At 43.0% G+C, this 27,565-nt stretch overlaps 1 protein-coding gene across 15 annotated transcripts in view; it reads right to left on the bottom strand.

The window, feature by feature from the left end:
* Positions 1–27,565, bottom strand: part of kcnt1b (potassium sodium-activated channel subfamily T member 1b) — a 105,193-nt gene that overhangs the window by 54,560 nt on the left and 23,068 nt on the right. The window contains exon 2 of one of the 15 annotated variants that reach the window (XM_048189321.1): positions 7,311–7,349. The exons of the other annotated variants lie outside the window; for them this stretch is intronic. Coding sequence (XP_048045278.1) covers positions 7,311–7,349 — 39 coding nt within the window. The remainder of the gene's footprint in view (positions 1–7,310; positions 7,350–27,565) is intronic. 15 annotated transcript variants of the gene reach the window in all.

Here is a 27,565-nt window from a genome sequence, read left to right as displayed (position 1 = left end):
CGCCGCACAGAGAATCGGATCTGTTGGATTTACAACCCGTGAATTTATCCACTTCTCCCGAAATACATAAAAGTAAGTGAGTCGGTGAACTGGGGAAGAATAGAGTAAGCTTTAAAGTTACTTTCACAATGTGTATCTGATATGAATAAAACATGTCGTCTAATTATAATGGAAAGGGTTGTTATTTCCGCTTCTATAGACCACCATTGTGTATTTTACAAACTCTAAATATATTGTTTTGTTAGTGCTCGTGTATATTTAAATGTCTGAAATCTACAATAAACATTATTTGGTTGAAAACACTGCATATATGTAATATATGCTGCGCGTGTCCGTCTCTGGTTTAGCCCCAGCCAAAGCGCACACGCACATTTGAATTTGGCAGTTGATCACGCGATGCACTGAACATTCTAATCACACCGGTGTGATCGTACGCTCCTGGGGCCAGACAAGACTGATCACACCGGTGTGATCGTACGTGTTAAAGGGTTAAATGGAACAGTTTATTGAACTTTTATACAAAATCTATATAAAAAAAGTTTACCTACAGAGGTCAGGTAATGAAGCATAGCACGTCATCAAGACCATAAAGGGGCACCTACATCATCCCCAGTTTCCTTGTCTTCAAAACCCATATGTCTGTTTCAGTGTGATTGTTTGTCAAAATTGTACAGTGGGGAAAATAATTATTTGATCCCCTGCTGATTTTATTATTTTCCCCACTTATACGTTTTTATGGTAGGTTCTATAATTTTTATGGTAGGTTTATTTTAATGGACAGAGACAGAATATCAAACAAAAAATCCAGAAAAAAAACATTATATAAAGGTTATAAACTGATTTGCATTTGTGAGTGAAATAATTATTTGATCCCCAAGCAAAACATGACTTAGTACTTGGTGGACAAACCCTTGTTGGCAAGCACAGAAGTAAGATGTTTCTTGCTGTTGGTCACCAGGTTTGCACACATCTCAGAAGGGATTTTGTTCCACTCCTCTTTACAGATCTTCTCTAAATATTTAAGGTTTCTTGGCTGTCGCTTGGCAACTTGAAGTTTTAGCTCCCTTCACAGATTTTCTATAGAATTAAGGTCTGGGTACTGGCTAGGCCACTCCATGACCTTAATGTGCTTCTTCTTGAGCCACTCTTTTGTTGCCTTGGAGGAATATTATGGGTTATTGTCATGCTGGAAGACCCATCCATAACCCATCTTCAGTGTTCTGACTGAGGGAAGGAGGTTCTCGTCCAAGATTTTACGGAACATATGGCCCTATCCATCAGCCCCTCAATGCGGTGAAGTCATCCTGTACCCTTAGCAGAGAAACAGCCCCAAAGCGTAATGTTTCCACCTCCATGCTTGACTGTAGGAATGGTGTTCTTGGGGTCATAGTCAACATTTCTCTCCCTCCAAACACAGCAAGTCGAGTTGATGCCAAAGAGCTCAATTTGGTCTCATCTGACCACAGCACTTTCTTCCAAGCCTTCTCTGAATCATTTCGCTGTTCATTGGCAAACTTCAGATGGCCTGTACATGTGCCTTTTTGAGCAGGGGGACCTTGCGGGCACTGCAAGATTTCCATCCTGTTGTGCCGTAGTGTGTTACCAATGGTTTTCTTGGTGAATGTGGCCCCAACTGCCTTGAGATCATTTACAAGCTCCTCCTGTGTAATTCTGGGCTGATCCCTCACCTTTCTCATCATCATCCTTAACCCATGTGGTGAGATCTTGCATGGAGCTCCAGACCGAGGGCGATTGATGGTTATTTTGTATTTCTTCCATTTCCGAATAATCGCACCAACAGTTGTCTCCTTCTCACCAAGATTCTTGCTGATGGTCTTGTAGCCCATTCCAGCCTTGTGCAGGTCTACAATCTTGTCTCTGATGTCCTTTGACAGCTCTTTGGTCTTGCCCATGGTGGTAGAGTGGTTTGAATGGAAAATAAAGACACCTTTGAACAGTTGTCTTTTATACACATAACAAGCTGACATTTAAGGAGTACTTTCTTAAAGTGATGGGACTAATCTGTGTTCGACATGGGCACATAAACAGTCTGTAGGAGGCAGAATTCTTACTGGTTGGTAGGGGATCAAATACTTATTTCACTTGATCAAATGCAAATCAATTTATAACCTTTATATAATGTGTTTTTTTCTGGATTTTTGGGTTGAAATTCTGTCTCTATCCATTAAAATAAACCGACCATAAAAAATAGACTCCTCATTTCTTTGTAAGTGGGCAAACTTACAAAATCAGCAAGGGATCAAATAATTATTTTCCCCGCTGTATGTCCTGTTACACTGATTTTGTTTAGATAGGAGTACTAAAAGAAAGGCAGGCAAGTAATTTAGGAGATGTGTGCTGCCATGCCCTGCTGTCTTACGGGAAACGACTCACACAATTTCTGTGCTGTTTGTCTGGAAGCAGAGCATGCTCAGTCAGTTCTCGAGGAGGCTGACTGAGTTCATTGCGAGCGTTTTAAATAAGGAAGTGTCACTTACCTTCTGACTCTCTTCTCGAGGGATGAGAGTCAAACATCTGCTATCTGTGGTTCGGGTCCCGTGTTTGTCGAGGCAGCACGACAGCTCTTGATCATGAGTATTGCAGGTTGAGTTGGTTATGGCAGAGCATTATGTTTTGACGGCAGTTCTGCCAACCCTGCCTGCCTTTGTTGTTTCAAGGAGCGGTAGCCTCCAGTTTCTGCCCCATCTCCTTTCAACTATTTTGCTGGAGAAGGGTGCCAACCCCTTTTTTGGAGAGCATAGGGGGATGTGAGGTTGCAAGGACAGTTGGCTCCCCAAAAGGTTGGGAACTCAACAAGTCTCCAAAACAAGTGCATTGTCTGAACCATACTCTGAGAGATCTGTAAGATGCTATCTACCCCAAACTAGTAAGTTTCTTGGTTTGCTTTCGGGGGCGAAGCAGCTCCCGGGAGTTATAGCCATGTTAAGCCAGGACAGAGTATGCCTGCTACTCGTAACTACATTTTGGCCAGCCGGGTCTAGATCTCGGACTTAGTCTCTCTCCTGGAGAGCTCTCTGTGCGAGACTTTGACAAGGAGGGACCTCTCACCATTCACCCCCGACACCCCCAGCTCATAGATTTTGTTGAGGTTGTTGAGACCATCCTAAATGCCATCAACCCCAGGCTTTCAAGTCCTGTTGGGTTAATCCATTTTACTTGTCCACAGGGTCTGTGCTCATGCAGACTTTTTACAATCTTGTTGGGCAAGTATTTTTCAGTAAGGCGGTGTGGGTATTAACATTCCCATAGCCTCAACACTATGATGCAGCATTTGAAGTTCCCTCATAAAGGAATGTCTGGGGTTACGCATGTGGGACATGAGAAGGGAACAAGACACTGTGTCACTTTGCCATATTTCACAGATGCCTGCGCGGCGGCACAGCTTCTTCGGACAAATAGAATCTGGGGATTCTCTGACATAATTGCACTTTTATGGTCTTAATGGCATCCTAAAAGAGGACCTTTTTAGAGTTATAATCTTTTTTTCTTAAAAAAAAAAAAAAAAAAAAAAAAAAAAGTAAATCAGATGACACAAGGCATGTTGAAGACTGTGAACAACAGGTTTTGCAGCACAGTGTTGATAATTTAGACCCCTTCGAATTTACGTATCAAATATGATACAATTTAGAGGTCGACAATAATGCACAATGATAAAAACTGTCACTGACACCTCGTGGTGTTTGTTTTGATACATGATGCTACACTCTTCATGAAGCGGAATACATCAGCTGTGGATTTAAAACAATGAAAGGTATGTATAATGGCATGGTCCTAGTCTGGCCCAGTTCTACAAGGGCGCTAGAGGGTGCTAAGCTATCATATTGGCGAACAGATTTGGCAAACGTGTATTTGTGTTTGCACTTTGGACAATGTGAAAGGTATCTATTTACAACCTGTTTTTGAAGCGCTGAGCAATGCAGCCAATCACAGACATGTCCATTAATCTCTTGAACGCAATGGCCAAACAGAGGTGTTTAAGTTAGTCAGAATCCACTCGCCATTCAAAACGCAAGAGTTTTTGTTCAGTACAGATATCTGCATGCTCACAAATCCTCTTATTATAACAAAGTGTAGACACATTGTAAATAAGAGATTCACTGTGCAGTGTAGACAGCTTCACTGATTATAACTGAGATGAGTGCAAAATTCGGCTGCTAGAATCCTTACAAGAACTAAGATAGAGATCATATTACTCCCATTTTGGAGTCATTGCATTGGCTCCCCGTTAAGTTTAGGGTTGATTTTAAAATTTTGATGCTTACCTACAAGGCCTTCCATGGGTTGGCACCTCAATATTTGACCAAGCTTTTAATTCCCTATACTCTAACCCGTGACCTTCGTTCTTCTGAAACTGGTCTTTTAACTGTTCCCTTAACTCGTTTAAGATTGATGGGAGATAGGGCTTTTTCTTCACTAGCTCCAAAACTTTGGAATTCTTTACCGATTGAGATACGGCAAGCTAAATATCTTGGCATTTTTAAATCTCAGCTTAAAACTCATTTTTTTAGGGTAGCTTTTAATTGAATAATTGAAATTTTTCTTTGTGCTTATTTTATAGTCTATTTTGTTGCTTTAATTTTAATCTTTATATTATGTGGTATATCTTTGTTGCTTTACTTGTTTTTGTAAAGCGCTTTGAGATGTACATTTAAAGGCATTATAGAAAATAAAGGTTATTATTATTATTATTATTATACGAGTTACAGTTTTTTAGTGATTATAAAGAGAGCACTTTTTGTATGCTTTATATAATCCATTCAGAATTTGAATTAAACCAACCACCACAAGCTATAATATTTGTATGTATTTGTATGTATTTTTATGGTTTCATGGTTCAGTCAATACTGTTTGCTTTTTTAATAAAGCTCAGCACTATTTTACTTTGAGTGTTATGTTTTCATTCAGTATCAGTTTTAAAAATGTCTTTGGTTACTCAACGTAAACTTAGTTCCCTGAGAGGAGGGAACGAAACATTACATACGGGGAAACCCTTTTCCTCTGAAATGCTGAAGCCTGATTGAATCACTCTATTGTTTTGCAATATCCAATTATGTCCAATCATTCACCTGACTGGCTGGCTTAGCCAATATATAAGTGATGTCGGGCACCAGAACACCTCAGAATCTTTCGACTGAGCAAGAACTATTGAGGCTATAAGGAGGTTTTTCACATGGCAATCTATGTAATGTCTCATTCCGTCCTCTCAGGGAACTAAGGTTACGTTGAGTAACCAGAGACGTTCCCGGGTCGGTTTCTCGACATTACATATAGGGAACGTATAAAACCCCGGCATGTAAAAAATATTGCCGGCCAACTCGCACATAGCCGATGCAAAGTGCTAGGCGCTAAGGCAGCAGCAAAGACAATTCAGCGTGCTTGCCCCTCCCCCTCTAGGTCAGGTATCAGACCTGGTTTAAACACTCAGATGCAGTTTTGGCAAAGAGCCAAGAGTTTTGACTGCTCTTTTGGCAAAGAGCCTCTGCTTCGACAGCAGGCAGGCGGCCTTCTTGGCGCCTGCGAAGCAGACAAAAAGCTGTTCTGAAGATAGAAACTGGCTAGTTCTGTTTACATAAGCACGCAGCGCATGCACGGGGTACAGAGCGTGCTTCTGTGACACTGAATCGGTATTTGGCTCGAGAGAGCAGAACGCTTGCATTGTGATAACCTGGGCTCTGAAGGGGTTGAGAGTACCTTAAATGTGTAGCCATGTCTGGGCATGAGTCTGAACATGCAGTCGTCTGGGCCAAACTGCATACAAGCACTGCTGACTGATAGGGCATGTAAGTCAGCTACCCGCTTTCCACATGCCAGCACGAGTAGCAGCACAGTCTTAAAAGAGCACTTTCAAGTTGCTAGACTCAGCTGGTTCGAACGCTGGGTCAGACAGCGCACTGAGCACTAATGATAAGTCCCATTCTGGCATTTGGCAAGGGCGGGAAGGATTCAGTCGCCCGTCCCCCCGAAGAACTGTTAACCTACCGAACTGCCCTCACCACAAGTGACAATGCAAGACCACGAGGCTGCCCATACAGCGGCCTATTCCCTGGGCGACCTTAGAAGCGGCCAAGGCTAGGTCTGCTGCTGTATGCAGCTTGCTCCTTGTCCAGGGACCTCAGAAGTCAAGTCTGGAAGACCTGCAGGACTGCCAACATATGAAATATATGCCTTTTCAGCGATGCGAGCTGTGGCTCAACATGGCGTAGAAGTGAATGAGGCGGTTTTCCAACCCGGGGCGGACATAAGTGAGCCGTGACTGCGTCCTCAACGGAAAGCGGTCACGCATACCCTCTTCGGCTTCGTCCTCTCCACAGCTGAATGAGACCATTTCCCGTGTTTCGGCCGGAGGGTGGGAACTATCTTCGACATAGGTGAGCGGAGTTTCTGGCATGCGAGAGTGAAGTGGCCGTTGGGCTGACATTAGCCCTTCAGTAGAGCCTCCTGAAGGAGTTATCCAAGACCCGTTCATTACATTGAAGCACTAGCCGGCAGGCCGCCACTGCGAACAATGGCCAGTCTCGCATGAAGGATCTTGATTGGCAATTCCTCGCAGGCTCGACAATACGATCCTTCCAGTGCTGCCTCAGCACGGGCGCGGCCCAGACACAGCACACAATCCTCGTGTGCATCTGGAAAGTTGACGGGACCACCACACATGCAGCAAAGAGACATCTTCGGTGATACTTGTAACTCCACCAGAGGCGGCATCCAATCTAGTCGTGCAGGTCAACAGCAAAACCAGGCTCCAGGTGAAGGAAAAAGATTCTGATGTGTTCTGGCGTCCGACATCGCTTATATAGTGGCTGAGCCTGGCAATCAGGCAAATGCTCGGATACCATTGACTATTGCAAAGCAATAGTGTGATTCAATCAGGCTTCAGCATGTCAGAGGAAAAGGATTTACTCATATGTAATGTCAAGAAACCGACTTGATAAGGGAAATATCAGTTAATTAATCGGTTATTGGCAAGTATTGCCCAACTTAGTTATCTTATCTGTAAAAGCCAATATCAGTCAACCTCTAGTTCATATAGCAAAATCTCTCCCAAACTCTTGGCACAGGATCAAGACACACCTCTTTTATCAATTATTTGCACTAGGTTTTATTGTACTGTATTTGTATTAGGTTTATTTGTTCTAGTTAGTATTTCATTATATGAACAGGAAGCATTTAATTGCCTTTATCTAATTTCTGATGAGTCTCTAGTTCAAAGAGAGGTGACGACACCAATAAAGACAGATTTCACTCGCCACGGAAGGCTAGATGGATACCACGCTTCTGCTCTGACTTACTGTGCATTAGTTGAATCCATACTGTACTCCTCTGTGTACCTAGATAAAGCAGACATGGGTGACACAAAAGGGGAGAGAGAGTTTTCAATAAAGGACACATGCAAATTATAAACATGCAAAAACATGCTGGAAAAGGCTGGGTTGGCCACAGTCCTTCTGAAAAGCACTGCAAAGGAATATCTGACACACATCTTTGTCAAATGTGTGTCATTGTGCTGTGACACTCTGCATTTTCACAATGTGTTTAGCTTGTGACATTTTGAAGTGCTATATGAAAGCTTTGAGCACTGAGCTGAATCCACAATCTAGATGAAAACCACAGGAGGATGGATTTTCCATAGTCCCAGGGTTGCTCTGTGTGGCTATTTAGTTGACACAACAATGGATGATCATGATATGGATCACATGGAGGTTAGATGATGACTGCATTATCACAAACATCTTGATCATAAATTAAGAGCAAAATGCTTGATTGATTAATGTAATGTAATAATATTGCACTAAATAATGGAGTGTACAACTATCATATACAAGTACAACTGCAAAACAACAGAAAAAAACAATCTTATACTGATAAGCAAAGGAAACGGCCATTCCTGAAGGAACAGGCTGAGTGAATATCCGTGCCATATGAACTGCATATTCTGTCTGAATTTATAGGCCAAATATTCTCTGTGAATGGATTATATTAAATATTCCCTCTGTGTGGTGTGGTGAACAGTGCAGTATTTCAACTTAACAACCACAGGGCTGTGAAGGGTTCATTACATTGAAGCACCATCCCAGTGGCATAAACAGCACAGTGTAGCTGATCAGTTTTGATAGTAGAAATTTATATTAAGAGTCCAAAGGCAGAAGGCCATAACCCCAGAAAACCCCAAACTCAAAAAGACTGTGAACTCAATAAGTGAACTCAAAATATTCCCCCCCCCCCCGGGACTTATTTTGGTGTGTTTAATGCATACTTATTAATCAAATTCAAAAACCTATTATTATTATTATCTAATAATGTCATTATCACCTAACTACATAGTTAGGGTCACTAACATGACAAAATTTATTCAATTACTGATTGTACCCTTCCTCAGCTCTGTAGGTTTTACTCAAACATTAAAGGTGCCCTAGAATTGAAAATTGAATTTACCTCAGCATAGTTAAATAATTAAAGTTCTGTACATGGAAATGACATACAGTGAGTCTCAAACACCATTGTTTCCTCCTTCTTATATAAATTTGATTTTTGCAAAAGACCTCTGAAGAACAGACGAATCTCAACATAACACCGACTGTGACGCAACAGTCGGGATCATTAAAATGTATGCCCCCAATATTTGCATATGCCAGCCCATGTTCAAGGCATTAGACAAGCCAGTATTAACGTCTGGAGCTGCACAGACGAATAATCAGACTTTATGCAGGTAAGCAAGCAAGGACAATAGCGAAAAAATGGCAGATGGAGCAATAATAACTGACATGATCCATGATATCATGATAATTTTAGTGATATTTGTACATTGTCTTTCTAAATGTTTCGTTAGCATGTTGCTAATGTACTGTACCATTGTTTCTTACTGTATTCACAGAGACAAGAACCATGTCATTATTTTTATTATATACACTTGCAATCTGTATAATTCATAAAAACAACTTCATTCTTTATAAATCTCTCCAACAGTGTGTAATGTTAACTTTAGCTCCGTTAGCTGCAGCCTAGCTACTAGCAAACTCATTCAGAATCAAATGTAAACATCCAAATAAATACTATACTTACATGATCTGATATGCTGCATCACGAACACTTTGTAAGGATCCATTTTGAGGGTTATATTAGCTGTGTGAACTTTGTTTATACAATGTATTACAGAGTTGCGAGCTCGGGGGGTGGGGAGCGCAAGCATTTAAAGGGGACACGTAGCTGAATCGGCGCATATTTTATTATGCCCCAAAATAGGCAGTTAAAAAATTGAATAATAAAAAATCTATGGGGTATTTTGAGCTGAAACTTCACAGACACATTCAGGGGACACCTTAGACTTACATTACATCTTGTGAAAAAGGATTCTATGGCACCTTTAAAGGTTTAGTTCACCCAAAAATGAAAATTCTGTCATTAATTACTCACCCTAATGTCGTTCCACACCCGTAAGACCTTCATCTTCGGAACACAAATTAAGATATTTTTTGATCAAATCTGATGGCTTAGTGAGGCCTCCATTGCCAGCAAGATAATTAACATTTTCAGATGCCCAGAAAGCTACTAAAGACGTATTTAAAACGCGTATTTGTGACTACAGTGGTTCACATGTGACTACAGTGGTTCAACCTTAATGTTATGAAGTGACAAGAATACTTTTTGTGCGCCAAAAAACAAAACAATGACTTTATTCAACAATATCTAGTGATGGGCAATTTCAAAACACTGCTTCATGAAGCTTTGAAGCTTTACAAATCTTTTGGTTCGAATCAGTGGTTCGGAGCGTGTATCAAACTGTTTGTTTGTTTTATTGTATATTCTATACAATACTGTGATTCAAATTAATGAATTAATTGATTAAACTAATGGTAAAAGTGCTGAAGTAAGTGATTTTTTCCAAACTTGGACAAGTTTATAGCATCTGTAATGTGGGAAAGGAAAGCTTGACTGCTTGACCACCATTACATTGAAAAAAGCATTCTGTAACTTTTTGTGTTTCACAGCAGAAAGAACGTTTTTTAGGTGATTAAAACAGCATGAGGGTGAGTAAATGATGAGAGAATTTTACTCTATGCCTTTAATGGGTTGAAAATGGAGCAAAACATCTGTTCTAAAAGTACACGTTTACATACATCACAGCAGCAAATTAGCAATGACAGTAAAGCAGCAAGCTCTGCTGTATGGATCCCTGAGACCAAATAATTGGCTAAAAAACCTTTTGCTGTTGCTCCATCCAAGAAACTGTCAGAACTTCAGTCTTCAAAATGACCCCTTTATTCTACAGGGAACTGCTCCCACTTACATCCCCAGAAAATCATGAAGAAACCAAATGACCAATCAAAATAAGTGGCACAGAGAGCCACATACAGTATGGGATTTGTGCACAATATTGAGGTGTAGGAATGATTTTAACAGTCTTCCAACAACTGAGTGGATGAACCCCACCCCCATCCTAACTGCCATTATACTGATTGCTGTGAGTCCGGCCAGGTGGCAGATTTTCAAGCTTTTTTTAGCACTAAAAACACTTGTGTTCTAAGTTACCACAATATCATCTAAATCCCAGTAACATCTGGGCATCTTTATAAAGCTTCACACAACCATTTTCCAAATAGCATGTCTAACACTTTGTTCCAAAGCGTCACAAAATGTATGCTTTGATAAAGGTAAAATTAGATACTGGATGATTTCTGTCATGTTTTACAGCACTTTAAAACAACAGAATAATATTTCGTTTACTGCGGGGGTGCTCAATCTTACTGCTGGAGCTCAACTTTTCTGCAAAGCTTCTTCACTCATCTTCACTAAAGAGCTTTTCACAGCAAATGTGGTGAACTGCAGTTTGATTGTAACATTAACCCTCCGGAGTCTGAGGCTGATTTGGGGCCTGGAGAAGATTTGACATGCCCTGACATTTGTGCTTTTTTCAGTTGTTCATAAACATATTAATGACAAAAGTGTCATTACACTGTATTCAGCACAAACTAGGCTACAATAATATGTGAGGAACATGTATGTACATGTTTGTGTTTTTGAAGGAATAACATTTATGCGTGGTTATTGAAAAAACAAAAAACTTAAGTCACTGAAATAAGGCCAAAAAAAGTATAGTAAATCTGTGTTTACAATACTTTAGGGTATTGAAGGTTGTAAACTAGAGTTTTTGCTTCAAAATTATGCAAAAATTATGCTGCCTACTCCTTCATATAAAACAATATATTGATTTAGTTTTTGTAAGACACTTTTTGCCAAGAAACACAGTATGCGTGGAGGCGTGAATCACCACTGAATAATGGGCCATTCTCACCTGAGAGGACAAAATAATTGGATAGTAATGAGCTGAAATGACTTGCATATTAATGAGGCATTTCAGTCAGGTAGGCTGTGAAAAAAACCTTCTGTGATGTCTCAAGCTCATCATGATATATGAAACATACAGAAAAATATTATTACAATATAAAGTAATGGTTTTATATTATGCTTTAAAATATCATGTATTTCTGTGATGCAAAGAGTCTGAATATAGGCTTTTAGTTTAAAAGCATGCACATTTGGAGAAATATTGGATTCTCATATGCTTATGTCAATTTTCTATACAGAGGAGTTATATTTATTTAATATTCATTGTCATTACTATGAGCACTGGTGTTTTCAATTCATCCTTGAAGTCGGAGGGCGCTCTCTGTGCATTTTTAGTACACAAATTCATCTAAAAGAAGAAGAGGCTATTCCATGAATGGAGTTTCCAATTCATACTGCAGCCGGAGGGCGCTAAAGAAACAAAAACTCATCTAAAATTCATCTATAGAAGAAAAGAAAACAGGAACTAACTGCATGTCTTCTACAGATCGCTAACCATGACTTTTACATCCAGATAAACACTTTTCAAGACAATAAATACACGATTGAGACGATGAATGCATGTATTGCCTCTGAATATGCGTCTGAATAGCGCTGGCTCCGTGGGCGTGGCCGCATTAGCAGATAATGAGCTGAATCACGGACTTCTGACATGGCTCTCTTTTCATACAGATTACATAAACACAGAAGGTTTGTTTTCGATTTGACTTACATGATTTAAAACCTGACATCTTAATGTTTTTTTAGACATAAGTTTAATTTTTTCTGTGATTAGTATTCACTAAGTTACAGTTCATTTTCTGAGAACTATCAGATTGGACTTTGTTCAGAGGGAGAGGAGAAATCACGCATCATGTTAGTTTTCTTTATTTTACAAAAAGCACAACATTTTGTTTTTACTCTGAGTGTATACAAATAAAAGAAGATATTCCATAGTTTAAATTAATATATTACTTATGTCTCTATGACAAAAAATGACGGAGTATTTTAAGTCTGTTTTGCTGCAATGTGAAAAAAAACCTGCAAAACGCGCCGGCACGTTTTCAGACCTCAGAGTGTTAATTAACCATATAATGCAATTAACAGATTGACAAATCGACAAATAAATATAAAGCTTTAAGAGTACAATTGACAGACCTACGTCACAGAATCCCCAGATTCTAATTGTCTGAAGAAGCCACGCAGGCATGCATGGTGTATGGCAAAAAGAAGCAGTGGCTCGTTCCCTGATCAAGGAACTGGGTTACATACGGAACCCCAGACGTTACCTTTCAAGTGAACTTTGACACTGCATCATGGTGTTGATGCTATGCCATATTGAAATATGCCTACCCAACAAGATTGTGAAATTATGTACAAACTCAGACCCTGTGGGCAGGCAAAACAACCCAACAGGACCTGAGAACCTGGGGTTGAATCCATATCCCCATTGTAAAACCTTATGAATGTGTGCAGAGAGTACCAGCCTGCTGCAGCACAAACATCCTGCAAAGAAGCACCCTTGGATAGTGCCTTAGAAGAAGCCACACTCTGAGTAGAGCGAGCTCTGATGCCTAGAGGGGAAGCCAAGCTGTGTGCCTCACAGGCAAAGGAATCGCATCAGTAATCTAGTGTGATAAACACTGCCTAGTGGCAACAGTACCTTAGCTGCACCCCAAAAAGCAGTGCAAAACTTTTTTAAAATGAAGTCATCAGCAATAACAGAGCCTTGAGAGTCAGAAAAACTCCTCTGAGGCTCAAATGGAGCACCTGATAAGCCTTTCAAGACTATATCAACGTCCCAGGAAGGAACTTGCACAAAACGAAAAATGAGAAGGCACAAAAACTAGATACCAGGAGAGACCTCCCCACAGAAACTCCATCAATGTGAATGTTGCAGGCCGAAATAGCGACCGCGTAAACTTGAATGTAACAGGGGCCTCAAAGATGAAGATGAAGTCCTGCGCTGAACCAACTGAGCAGTGGACTAGGCCTAGGTGGCACTGAGGTCCAAGACGCCACCTTAGAGCATACCGTTTCCTTGTAGAGGGAGCTCCTGCAGTTAAAATGGTCTCAACAGCCAATCCCTCTAAGGGGCTGGACCCACAGGCTGAATAATTGACAGAAGGACCCTCCTAGTCGGAATCTCCCATGGAGAGGCTTCCAGGAGAGACACTAGCTAACTGGCTAACAAGCAGTTTGCTCTTGGTCCAAAGCAGAGTCTGTTGTTTTCGGATCAATATGTGGTTGCCCCTCCATGAGATGATGGCCTTCCGAAGGGCCATGAACTGGACAGCCATTCCAGTACTACACCCTAGCTGATGAAGGGGCATTTGTTGTAACACTTGTGACAGCAATCACGTGTAATCCTGTGACCCAAAAGGGCTAGACACTAAACGGTCATCCAGGACCATAATGAGGGAGGCATTCACCATAGCAGCAACAGCAACGCACTTTAAGTTTGGGACCCAAGATGGAAGCCAAGGTCTGTCCACATAGTTAGGGAACAAAGCAGCCACGCGTAACCCTTGACCCAAAAAGGTTACTCCTGTATTGAACTACCTGGGCAGCGGACTGGGTCCAAGTGGCACTGATCGTACCATGATGTGACAAGACACCACCTTAGAGCATTCCTTTTCCTTGTAGAGGAAGTTCCAGCATTTAAAAATGTCTCAACAGCCTCCATTGAGAGACCAGAATCTATGAACCAATCCCACATGAGGGGCTGGACCCACAGGTTCCAAATCTCATGTTGGGGATGAATGATAGCAACACGCCTCAAGTGTGGGACTCAAGGTCAAAGCTGGGTCTGTCCACATAGTTCCTCTACAGGATATCTGCTCCTTGGCCCAGAGCAACCCTTATAAATGATAGGGGTTTGCACAATTCCCTGACCAAGCACCTTAACTCTCTGGAGTCGGGTAGCGCGCCGGCACGTTTTGCAGGATTTTTTTTACATTGCAGCAAAACAGACTTAAAATTTCTTGTCATAGAGACATAAGTAATATATCAATTGAAACTATAGAATGTCTTCTTTTATTTGTGTACACTCAGAGTAAAAACACGTTGTGCTCTTTGTAAAATAAAGAAAACTAACATGATGCGTGATCTCTCGTCTCCCTCTGAACGAAGTCCAATCTGATAGTTCTCAGAAAATGAACTGTAACTTATAAATACTAATGACAAAAAAATGACACTTATGTCTAAAGAAACGTTGAGATGTCAGGTTTTAAATCGTGCAAGTCAAATCGAAAACAAATATTGTAATTCAGCACACAAATCCCCTGGATCACAGTGGAGCCAGAGTCACATCCATACATTTAGTAAAGGTGCAAGACAATAAGGCTAGGCTGAAAGTAAGAACTCAATATATGTTTATTCTCTTCGAATTCAGCAGAAAAAAAGTTCTACCTGATTGTACAGGACGTTGCCGTGGTGGCGTGGTGAAACAGGTCTGTGGCTTGGCAAAGTTCTTTTACCACAATGAGGACAAGGAGTCCAATTCCTATAGCAGGTCAGCCTGGTACACCTGTAACACTGCTATAGTGTGCAGGGATGCACCAGCGTGACCCGCCACTTCATAGGTTTCACCAACCAGACCAGATGTAATCCTACAGAGCCTGAAAGCAGGGGAGAGATAACTCGCAAGCATCTTGTCTTGTCAACGCAGACATCTGACTGCCATCCCTCAAGAAGAGGGCCAGACAGGAGCGAAGCTTCCTTATTGTAAACACTCACAATGAAAACAGTTGGGCTGACACAAGAACTGACTGAGTACGCACCACTCCAAAACAAACAAAACAGAGATCGCTTGAGTCATCACCCATAAGAAAGCGGGGCACAGTGACACACATCCCCTCAATTGCTTACTTGCCATTCTAATAGTACTACTATCTAAACAAAATCACAAAAGAAAACCCCTGCATGAAGACTCAGTGTATCTGTGGCGATCTGTGGCATTTCCTGATGGATCTTATAGCTATAGGATTGATTTATGTGTGCGAGGTTACAAACGTTTGTTCCTTTTCTACATGTGTTCCCCAAAATGCACTTCACACGGATGTGTGAGTATGTGCTGAAAGTCCTTGAGTCGCTGTCTGTTTATAAAGATCTTAAATGTCAATCACTCATCATGTCCGATAACTTCTGGCACAATGATAAAAAAAGACTGGTTATTTACCTGACAATAAGATATTGAATATTACCTACCATGCAATGTGTAATGTAGCTGTCTGTGAATATAAACGATCTGCAAAGTTGTGAAGCCGAAAATGCAAGATAAACAAAGTTATTGTCTCTCAAAAGAAAGAATCGACACTGAACCGCTTAAACGAATCATTAGGAATTAAAATCCCACTCCATTGACGGCTACATGTCACTGGGTAAAACATCTGCCTAATGCCCGCCTATCATCTTCATTGGCTGCCCGCAAACAATATCTACTTTGACCCGACCTCAAACGCTGTAGCTGGTTTGTGTTGTATACATGTGAAGAAGACACTGTTTTCTGCTCTGCAAAAGTAAATTCTCTTTGAAAACACTCCCAAAGAAGTAGAGCTGGCTAACCGGGTAACTCACGTTATTACAGTCTTACTGAAATGCTTCTGCAAATCAGCTGTGGCTCACAATGACCTAAAATTGTAGTGAACACAGTACAGAGCTTAAACATGTCATGTTGCAATCAGTGACAAAGCATGTGCTTCACCAATGAACATTTGATATCATATAAAAAGTAAGGTTAATAATATAACTTAGATTATACATTTTTCAGTTTTACTCAAATTAGGGTGATGCAAAAATGAGTACACCCCACAACAAAAACTACTTCATCTAGTACTTTGTATGGCCTCCATGATTTTTAATGACAGCACCAAGTCTAGGCATGGAATGAACAAGTTGGTGACATTTTGCACCATCTATCTTTTTCCATTCTTCAAGAATGACCTCTTTTAGAGACTGGATGCTGGATAGAGAGTGATGCTCAACTTGTCTCTTCAGAATTCCCAATAGGTGTTCGATTGGGTTCAGATCAGGAGACATACTTGGCCACTGAATAACTTTCACCCTGTTCTTCTTCAGAAATCCAACAGTGGCCTTAGATGTATGTTTAGGATCATTGTCATGTTGGAAAAGTGCACGATGACCAAGGGCACAGAGTGATGGTAGCATCATCTCTTTCAGTTTAGAGCAGTACATCTGTGAATTCATGATGTCATCAATCAAATGCAGCTCCCCGACACCAGCAGCACTCATGCAGCCCCACATAAGGACACTGCCACCACCATGTTTCACTGTAGGCACCATGCATTTTTCTTTGTATTCCTCACCTTTGCGACACTGTACAGTTTTGAAGCCATCAGTTCCAAAAACATTTATCTTGGTCTCATCACTCCAGAGTCTAGAGTCCTAATAGACTTCATCTTTGTCAGCATGGGCCCTGGCAAACTCTAGGTGGGCTTTTTTGTGCCTGGTCTTTAGGAGAGGCTTCTTTCATGGACGGCACCCATGCATGCCATTCCTCTGCAGTGTACGCCATATTGTGTCACAGGAAATAGTCACCCCAGTTTGGCTTTCTACTTCTTTAGATAACTGCAGTGAACTTGCATGCCGATTTTCTTCAACCCTTCTCATCAGAAGACGCTCCTGTCAAGGTGTTAACTTCCGTGGATGACCTGGACGTCTCTGTGCAGTCTTTTTTACATTTTTGTACCACTTTTGCTACAGTATTCTGACTGATAAGTAAAGCTTTGCTGATCTTCTTGTAGCCTTCATCTTCCTGGTGTAAAGAAATTATTTTCTTTCTCAGGTCTTGTGACATTTCTCTTCCATGTAGTGCCATTGCTGACAGCATGAAATGGGAAGGGGTTTTAACACCCTTTTATAGTCAGCTCTCTGCTGGACACCTGTGTAATGAATAATTAGACTCACCCGTGGTTGATTTCTTGTTAAATTAGACGTGTAGTCTAAAATTCAGCTTTGCTCCAAAGACTTTCAGTGGGGTGTACTCATTTTTGCATCACCCTAATTTGAGTAAAACTGAAAATTATGTTCTCTAAGTTATATTATTAACCCTCAGGGGTCTGAGGATTTTTGGGGCCCTGGAGAAGTTTTGACATGCCCTGACATTTGTGCTTTTTTCAGTTGTTCATAAACATATTAATGACAAAAGTGTGATTACACTGTATTCAGCACAAACTAGGCTACAATAATATGTGAGGAACATGTATGTACATGTTTGTATTTTTGAAGGAATAACGTTTATGCGTGGTTATTGAAAAAACAAAAAACTTAAGTCACTGAAATAAGGCCAAAAAATATATATTAAAACTGTGTTCACAAGGAATCTGGGTATTGGAGGTTGTAGACTAGAGTTTTTGCTTCAAAATTATGTGAAAATTATCATTCCTACTCCTTCATATAAAACAATAGAGAGATTTAAATTTTTTAAGACACTTTTGGTCAAGAAACACAGTATGCATGGAGGCGTGAATCCTCATGTATAATGGGTGATTCTCACCTGAGAAGACAAAAGAATTGAATAATAATGACCTGAAATTACTTGCATATTAATGAGGCCTTTCAGTCAGGTAGGCTGTGAAAAAACCCTCTGTGATCATGCTGATAACAGGATTAAAGTCCACTCAGGACAAAAAAAAAAAAACATGATTTTTGTGATCTCATGCATGCACGTATTATTGCACATGATATGAAGAAAATTTTGTATAGGCCTATGTTAAATTACAGTACCAGTCAAAAGATTGAACACATTGCCATTATAATGTTTTTAAAAGAAGTCTCAAGTCTCTAACCAAATAATGGTTTTCTATTTTAATATACTTTAAAATATAATGTATTTCTGTGATGCAAAGCGTTTGAACATTCCTACCTCTAGGGAATTTCATATAGGCTACTATATTTGTTATATTATAGAGCCTAAATGTTGATGTGCAGTTGACAAACTATACATCATTAAAAAGATCTAAGACTCAAGCTCCACATTTTGACTCTTAAAATCTTATATTGACCATGATTTCTTAATATGCTTAAAAGCATACACATTTTGAGAAATACTGATGGATTCTCATATGTTTATATTAATTTTCTATACAGAGGAGTAATATTTATTATTCTATATTTATTGTCATCATTATGAGCGCTGGATGCTGTGTTTTTAATTCATACTTGAGCCAGAGGGCGCTCTGCCCCTTTTGTCCACAAATGCCTCAGTAAAAGAAGAGGCATATCATGTGACAATCAAGGAACTAACAGAGGCAAGAGATCGCTAAATATGGCTATTCAAAACACTTTTGAAGACAATAAATACACGATTGAGATGATGTATGCATGTATTGACTGAATTTGCGTCTGAATAGCGCTCGCTCCGTGGGCGTGGCAGCATTAGCGGATAATGAGCTGAATCACAGACTTCTGACATGGCTCTCTTTTCATACAGATTACATAAACACAGAAGGTTTGTTTTCGATTTGACTTATATGTTTTAAAACCTGACATCTTAACGTTTTTTTAGACATAAGTGTAATTTTTCTGTCATTAGTATTCTCTAAGTTACAGTTAATTTTCTAAGAACTATCAGATTGGACTTCGTTCAGAGGGAGACGAGAGATCACGCATCATGTTAGTTTTCTTTATTTTACAAAAAGCACAACATTTAGTTTTTACTCTGAGTGTGCACAAATGAAAGAAGATATTCCACAGATTAAAATGGTGTATAACTCTTAATTGTATGTGCAACATTGACGGAGTATTTTGAGTCTCTTTCACACTGATAAGAAAAAAACCACGGTGGTATCGCCGGCGATACCCTCAGACCTCAGAGTGTTAACCTTACTTTCATGTTATAAGTTAAAGAGATGTTATATAAAACTTAGCCTTGTCAACATTTTGGAAATTGTTTTTGTGTTCATTAAGATATTGTTTAAAATGTTACTTTTCAAAGGGGGTGCACTCAGTTACGCTGAGCACTGTATATTTAGGGATTACATTTATATTTAACAAATATTGCAAATATTTAGGGCTGTTAAATTAACGTGTTAACACATGCATTTAATTTTTTCAGTTCAACGCGTCAAAATGTCTCGGTTACAAAGGTAACCCTCGTTCCCTGAAGGAGGGAACGGAGACGTACGTTGGACAGACCGACGAATAGGAATCTCGCCAGAGAGGCCAATCTACTTCGAGTGTAACTAAAACGAGCCAATGCACATTGGCATGCAATCATCTGCATCAGCTGCTCGCCTCGCAGCGCGGGTATATAATGAGCAGCAGGTGCGTTGCATCTTCAGGTTTTCGCTGAGGAGCCGAACTAAGCAGGCGGCAGCACAGCAGGACAACGACTGTGGCGACGGGATGTACGTCTCCGTTCCCTCCTTCAGGGAACGAGGGTTACCTTTGTAACCGAGACGTTCCCATTCAGTCGGTGCAGGTTCGACGTACGTCCCTGACAGGGACCGACGAATAGGAATCCCTACCAAAGCGCCACAGGAGCTGCCCTCCTCCAGCGCTCTGTTGTAAGCCACCTGAACCCCCCTTGCCTGCGGACGGTGGGACAGGGCTGACACACAGAGAGGGTCGATCACTGTTGTTCCCAAACCCATTCAGTGAGACTATTGGATAACGCTGGGAAAGCGTAACCTTTCGTTTGAAAGGAACGCTGCGGAAGCCACATCCTTCCCCGAAGGAGTTATGTGGAGAAGTACATATGGACTAACCCTGTAGGGCTGTGCTACATATGGAAGAACTAGGGTGACTCCAACTTGGTTAGAGATGGGTTCTCCCAGAGGGAAAGACACAGGCTTCGTTTAGGAGCAGCCGTGGAGAAAGCCATATGGGATCCCCGTAGGGTCACACATATGGAACCCAGCCTAAATCCGGTTCTCAGGGATGCAACGGAGTATAGGCCTGGCGCCGGACGCTCCGCCACGTTGGCTGCCGAAGGGTAACCGGAGGATTCAACAGGGTCTGCCCGTAGGGACTCTCTGGAGCAAGGAAGCGCATGCAGCGCAGCAAGCCGACACTAAGCCGGGGCCTCTCCGTGCCCCTCACCTGAGGCGAGAACACGGGAGGAGACCGGTTCGACACGAAGGCTATAGTATCTAGCGAATGTGTTAGGTGTCGCCTAGCCCGCAGCTCTACAAATGTCTGTTAGCGAGGCGCCACGAGCCAGCGCCCAGGAGGATGCTACACCTCTCGTGGAGTGAGCATGCAACTTGAGCGGGCAGGGCACGCCCAGAGCTTGGTAAGCCAGGGCGATGGCATCCACTATCCAGTGGGCCATCCTCTGCTTGGAGACAGCCTTTCCCTTCTGCTGGCCTCCGTAACAGACAAAGAGCTGGTCTGAGGTCCTGAAGCTTCGAGCTCTGTCTATGTACAGTCGCAAGGCGCGGACTGGACAGAGCAAAGCCAGGGCTGGGTCTGCCTCCTCCGAGGGCAGCGCTTGCAGGCTCACCACCTGGTCCCTGAAGGGAGTGGTAGGAACCTTGGGCACATAGCCAGGCCGGGGTCTCAGTACCACGTGGCTGTCACCCGGCCCGAACTCCAGGCACGATTTGTCGACCGAAAATGACTGCAGGTCCCCTACCCTCTTGATGGAGGCCAATGCAACCAGCAGCAAAGTCTTCATAGACAGAATCTTTAGGTCTGCCGACTGCAAAGGCTCAAAGGGAGCAATCTGAAGTGCTCTTAGCACCAGAGCGAGGTCCCAAGAGGGTATGGAGGGGGGGACGAGGAGGATTTAACCGTCTCGCCCCCCTAAGGAACCTGACGACCAGGTCGTGCTGACCAACAGATTTGCCATCTATGTGGTCGTGGTAAGCGGAGATAGCAGCAGAATGGACTTTGAGGGTGAAGGGGGACAGTCTACGCTCCAACCCTTGCTGCAAGAAGGAAAGCACGACTCCGATCGTGGGAGGTTTCTGGTGAGGCAAACAGGTCTACCTGAGCCTCTCCGAACTCTCTCCAGATCAGCTGAACCACCTGGGGGTGGAGTCGCCACTCTCCTGGCAGCGCAGCTCGTGATAGCTCGTCGGACACACGGTTGAGCACACCGGGAACATGAATGGCGCGAAGCGACCTCGGATGCTTCCGACTCCACAGGAGGAGATGGCGGGCAAGTTGCGACATGCGACGGGAGCGTAGACCACCTTGATGGTTGATGTACGCAACGGTCGCAGTGTTGTCCGTACGGACCAGTACATGCTTGCCCCGTAGCAGGTCTTTGAGGCGGCTCAGAGCAAGACGTACTGCCAGCAACTTGAGGCAATTGATGTGCCAATGCAGATGGGGTCCCGTCCAAACCCCTGACACTGCATGCCCGTTGTATGTGGCACCCCAGCCGGTGGCAGAAGCATCTGTGAATACCACAGCATGCCGGGACACTTGTTCTAGGGGCACTCCTGCCCGGAGAAACAAATGGTCCGACCACGGACTGAAGGTTTGGCGGCACTCCTGAGTGATTGGCACCCGGAATGTGCCGCGTTGCCACGCGGACTCGGCCGTGAAGCCAGTGTTGAAGCGGTCTCATATGAAGCAAACCGAGCGGTGTTACAGCCGCAGCAGCCGCCATATGCCCCAGGAGCCTCTGAAAGAATTTCAGTGGGACCGTTGTCCTGCCGTTGAAAGTATTCAGGCAGTTCAACACCGACCGAGCACGTTCCTCTGTGAGGCGTGCTATCTGTTCGACCGAATCCAACTCCATACCGAGAAAAGAGATCCTCTGCACCGGGGCGAGTTTGCTCTTTTCCCAGTTGACTTGAAGCCCCAACTGGCTGAGGTGTCCGAGCACCAAATCCCTGTGTTCGCACAACTGATCCCGAGACTGTGCTAGAATGAGATAGTTGAGAATGCGAACACCCTGTTCTCTCATGGGAACAAAGGCTCCCTCCACGACCTTCGTAAAGACGCGGGGAGACAGGGCCAGCCTGAAGGGTAGGACTCTGTACTGATATGCTTGACCTTCGAACGCGAACCACAGGAATGGCCTGTGTCGCGGAAGGATCGAGACATGAAAGTAAGCGTCCTTCAGGTCGATCGCTGCAATCCCGGGGATGGACGCATTCGAAGATGCGTTTTTGTGTGAGCATCTTGAACGGTAGCTTGTGAAGGCTCCGATTCAAGACTCGCAGATCCAGGATCGGTCGTAACCCGCCGCTTTTCTTGGGTACAATGAAGTAGGGACTGTAGAACCCTGACCTCATATCGGCTGGAGGGACTGGCTCTATCGCATCCTTCGCCAGTAGGACTGCGATCTCCGCACGCAAGACAGGGGCATCGACATCTTTCACTACAGTGAAGTGGACACCCCTGAACCTGGGGGGACGCCGGGCAAACTGAATCGCGTAGCCGAGCCTGAGGGTCCGAACGAGCCAGCAGGACGGACTGGTGAGCGCTAACCAGGCTCCCAGAGACCGTACCAGCGGGACCAGAGGGACCACAGGCGCACCCGCAGCGGGGCAGCGAGGTGGAATGCAGAGACGCGGCCCAGGAGGCTCTCTCTGCGAGGCGGCCCGAAGCGGCGTCACAGTGTGCTGTGCAACACTTACCTGCTTCCACGGGTGGACAGAGGGAGCAGTCGAGGCTTTGACTGCCTGCTGCTCGCTGCTGTCTGCTGGCGACAGAAGAGGGGGATGAGAGTGGTGAGGTTCTTGCCCTCCCACTGCTCTCCGAGCCCTCTTCGGACCCGGAGATAGAGGAAACTGCTCTTTTATTGAGAATTTGCGGAACAAAAACAGAAGGAAACTAAAGATTCTCCACCAGGCCCTCCTCCGGGGGAAGGAGCGGTGCGGTCACCACCTCCTGTAGAGCAGTCCCATCCATCTCCGGGTCGCCCGTCCTAGGGCCGCTTGGACTCGGCCTTGCCACACTTCTTCTTGGGGGGTGGCAGGACGGGCTGGGCGCCCCGACCGCAACCGGCTCCACGGCGCCGCTTAGCTGGAGGCTGCTGCTGCTGGGGCCTTCAGTGCCTTGGCCTGATGGACCTGCAACAACGCCACAGCGTGTAGGGCAGAGGCAGCTTCCCCACAGGCCTGGTAAGCCTTGCCGGTAAGATCCGACGAGTACTTACAGGCCCGGGAAGGGAGAGACGGCTCCCCCCGCCAGGTGGAGTTAGGGCACAGTTGCATAGCAACGGCCCGCTCCACAGGGGGTATGCGCGTATAACCCTTAGCCGCCCCGCCGTCAAGGGTGGTGAGGGAGGAGGACCCACCGACACGGTTTCGGGCAGTAAAAGGTGCCGTCCACGTGCCAATGAGCTCTTCATGCACCTCCGGGAAGAAAGGCACTGGGGTGGGGGGCTGAGAACCAGCCCTTGCCACCCCGAGATACCAATCGTCCAACCTCGAGGGTTCGGGACACGGTGGAGGATTCCACACGAGCCGACCCTGTTGGCGGACCGGGAAAGCATAGCCATCATTTCCGGGTCTGAATCGGGCACAGTTGTCACTCCCGAAGGAGGCAGCTGCACCGAATCGTCATCCCCAGAAGCGTCAGGCTCACCCTCCGATGCAGCGATCAACATCCGGTCATCTTGGGGAGCTCTGAAGGAAACGGATGGTACACACCTCTGGGGCGGTCCACCGCGCTCCCCCGGCAGCTCTACTGGCTGCGGAGTGCAGGAGGGGTGAGGGTTCCTAGGGGGTTGGTTCCCCGAAGGAAACGCGCTCACCGTAATCCTCAGGTCACCAGTGCCGCCGCCCGACGCAACCCTCTGGGGAGGATTGGAACGAGGCAGCGGCACCGGGACTCCGCCCCTTCGCAGGAACTGGAGTCTAGACCGCAACTCCGCGACGGTCATCTTCCCACAATGGGTACATGACTCGTCCACAAACGCCGCCTCAGCGTGCCTTAAGCTCAAGCACGCGATACAGCATTGGTGACCATCCCGAGGCGCCAGGCAACGACCGCATCCAGCAGCACACAAGTAGAACGACATCTTTAAAAAGACGCGAACTACTCGTGTAAGCTCTTTCAGGGACTAACTCTCTCAGTGCCGAAGCACGCAGGGGAAAGCCGCTGCAACACAGACAGGGAATGTGCAGCCTGTCGTGTGCACTCTCTTTGCAGGCGCTGCTCTTACCAGCTGTCAGAACAGCCTTTTAGCGCTCTAAAGCGCACCGTTACCAGCCGTCAAAACGGCTTTCACAGCTGAAACACAGCTTTTGCTCAAATAAAAGGCAAAAATGAAAAAAGCAAAGAAGAGAAAACGAAATCGGCCCCGCTGCTGTGCTGTTCCTCCTGCACCGGATGAGAAGAGCAGTCAGAGAGAGAGCTGGCTCGTTGAAGTCCGTCTTCAAAACACTCGCTCGTAGATACTACCGTGTTTGCAGTAGTTCGGCTCCGAAGCGAAAAGCTGAAGATGCAACGCACCTGCTGCTCAATATATACGACTGAATGGGAACTATTTAATGCAATTAACGCAGCATCTGTTCTTTCCGTCATCCTTTAGCATTACATTATATAATCACAATCTTATTTATGCAAATGCTTTTAAACCATTTAAGCGACAAAACACAAACTCAGTGTGGTAGTGGCACGCTGTCTGTGAATATCTTGTCTGTGTGACACACACAAATCATGCACACAGAAAGCCACTTCAAACACACAATGCATCGGCTGCATTGAGTTCTCTTTCACGCTTGAATGGACAAAACCATGCAAAATTATGTCAAAATGAAATACAGAAATTATCTATTATGGGGGCAATATTGTTTTGGACGCCAGGGAGGTCTACGTGTCAGAAAGGTTTAGAACAACTGATTTAGCATATCTATTTACTCACAAAAAGAACATGTATAGGAAATGAAATAGAATGTATAGGATGAAATAGAGTGCGCAAGGAAGGAACATGGTGCTCAGCCATGGTTTCAGACTGTTGAGTCCCTCCTGTCAGACTGGATACATTTTTGCTTGTCTAAAGCTACACCTACATACAGTACAAATACAAACCCTGCACTGCACCACAGCATTTCACAGCACCCTCAGATACATTTCACTCTCACTGCAAGGTGCTCTGAAGCTCTAGTTCTACAAACCTACTGAAGCTCTAGTTACAAACCTGATCTATGTAAAGCTCAGAAAGGGAGTTGTTCTACGTTGTTCTATGCATCTATGTTGCACAATAATAGATGATTCTTTTATATCGTTATTATATGAAAACCGGTGTCAATCCCCTTATAATTTGGCTCACAATACACTGTGTAACAGAGCACTTATGTAACACTCATTTAAAAAAAAAAAATAAATAAAATAAAAATTGACTGAACCAACTCAATATGAAAAAAAGTGACATGTCAAATTGTCAAACTAAAAATGAAGCAGACTGATCAGGTATTGTTCTGTATAAATTAAATGAGTTTTTCCGGCATAGGCCTCTTGTTTGACAGCTTGGCAAGAATTTATGAAACATATAACAATTTTGGAGCACAAAAATGTGTCATCTGTGTTATCAAAAAGCATGATGGGCAAACACTGCTCTATACTACTGAGTGATCTTTTAATGAGAGCTGACCATGCAAACAATTTCCTTCTCTTTCACTTAAGTGCTGAAATAAAAAATGGAAAGAGCTGACAGGGCAGAGATATGTCCTTGGGTGTAATCAAAACATGCCATGAAGTGGTCTGAAAGTAGCTCTGAAGTCACTTTAGATCATTCAGGTTTTTTTTTTTTTAATATTTGGGTTGTTTAGAATTGTCAAAGCAAAGGTGGCTATTTGTGTCGTGGTACGTTTTGCATTAGTCAAAATCAAAGGTGCAGTTACTAAAACTGAGACATTTGAAAAAAAAAATTAGACCATCATCAATAGGTCATCAACTAATTCTGACAGAACTGTGGGACTCAGTTAGATTATGGACAAAGGAAGTGTGGGTATCACTATTAGCACTAACTAGTGTGACACTGTTGGCACTAATATAAACTTTTCAAACTAAAACCTGTGTTTGCAGTATCTCAGAGCGACTCGGCTCCAACTCCATCTTTGCTCTGAGATTGAATCACTTTAACATGCAGTTTTCTGTCAAAATAAATGTTTGATGGTTTAAAGTCATAAATATTAGTATTGTAAATTTTACAGTTGCAATGTAAAAGTAAATTACTATTATGATTCTTTTCATTAAAGAATGAAATATTGTAATAGTAATTTTATAATAATACTAATTAATAAGTTAATTTTCAAGCCAAAAGCAATGCCACCACATGAAGGTAAGCATTAAGTCAAGAAAAGGTTTTAATTAAGTTGAAATGTATAATGCATTTTCAAATGTATTTGTGGAATGCGTATAATAAAACACAATTGTGGAATATATCATAAATGAAAAGCAGTAAGTCTTAAGTGTTTGAAAGTTTGTCAAAATATGATGTCACATGAAGAAAGTGCCAATGCACTTGGTGGTTGGGGTACTGATTTAGGGAGTAGTATCAAGGGTAGAAAGCAATTTCACCCTGATTTTGGAATTTGAATGACAACATGAAAATACACTGCATAACTACGGAGCACCTAATGGGACATGGTAACGGAAAAAATATGAGATGGAAGGAAAATATATAGGTAGCAACTATTTACAATAAGTGCAAATAGCAATATTTTCTTAGCGATAGATGCTATTTAAACTAGGTGAAAATAGCGATAGATTCTATTTACACCATGTAAAAGTATCAGCTCTTTTCAATAACAGTTAATAGTAATTAGATGCTATCTATACTTTATATTGGCAGATACTATTTGCACCTCAATATTTTTGTACATTAACAGGACGTAATAATTTCTGATTCTGATTCTGATTATACTTATTAAAATTATTAAATGGATGCTGCCTTATTGGGAGAATAAAAATCCTCCCTACACCTTCCCCTAACCCTACCCAATAAACACTTTTAATATTATTAAACACTCGTTCGCAGTTTATTTCCACTTTTAGAACATTATTTTCATTTTTATTGAAAATAAATGTGAGCTCGGCAAAAGGCAGATGCAAACCCGCGTCAATCGCGTTAAAAGCCAAGTTTGCAAGCCGTACTGCTGCGCCACTGAAGACATTGAGTTTTGCACGTCTTTTTTAAAACTTGAGTGGCCCAACCAGACATTGGTGGGCAGAGCTACTAGTGTAAATAGCGTTTGCCAATAAAGGATGCTATTTGCACGTAGTGTAAATAGACATTCTGAGATATATATTTCAACACTTTTGCATTCGCTCTCAAACGTTAATGCGTTTC

The sequence above is a fragment of the Megalobrama amblycephala genome, linkage group LG4 (genome assembly GCF_018812025.1).
Source record: "Megalobrama amblycephala isolate DHTTF-2021 linkage group LG4, ASM1881202v1, whole genome shotgun sequence".
In the NCBI taxonomy this organism is placed as follows: Eukaryota; Metazoa; Chordata; class Actinopteri; order Cypriniformes; family Xenocyprididae; genus Megalobrama; species Megalobrama amblycephala.
This window is presented reverse-complemented; position numbering and strand designations above follow the sequence as displayed.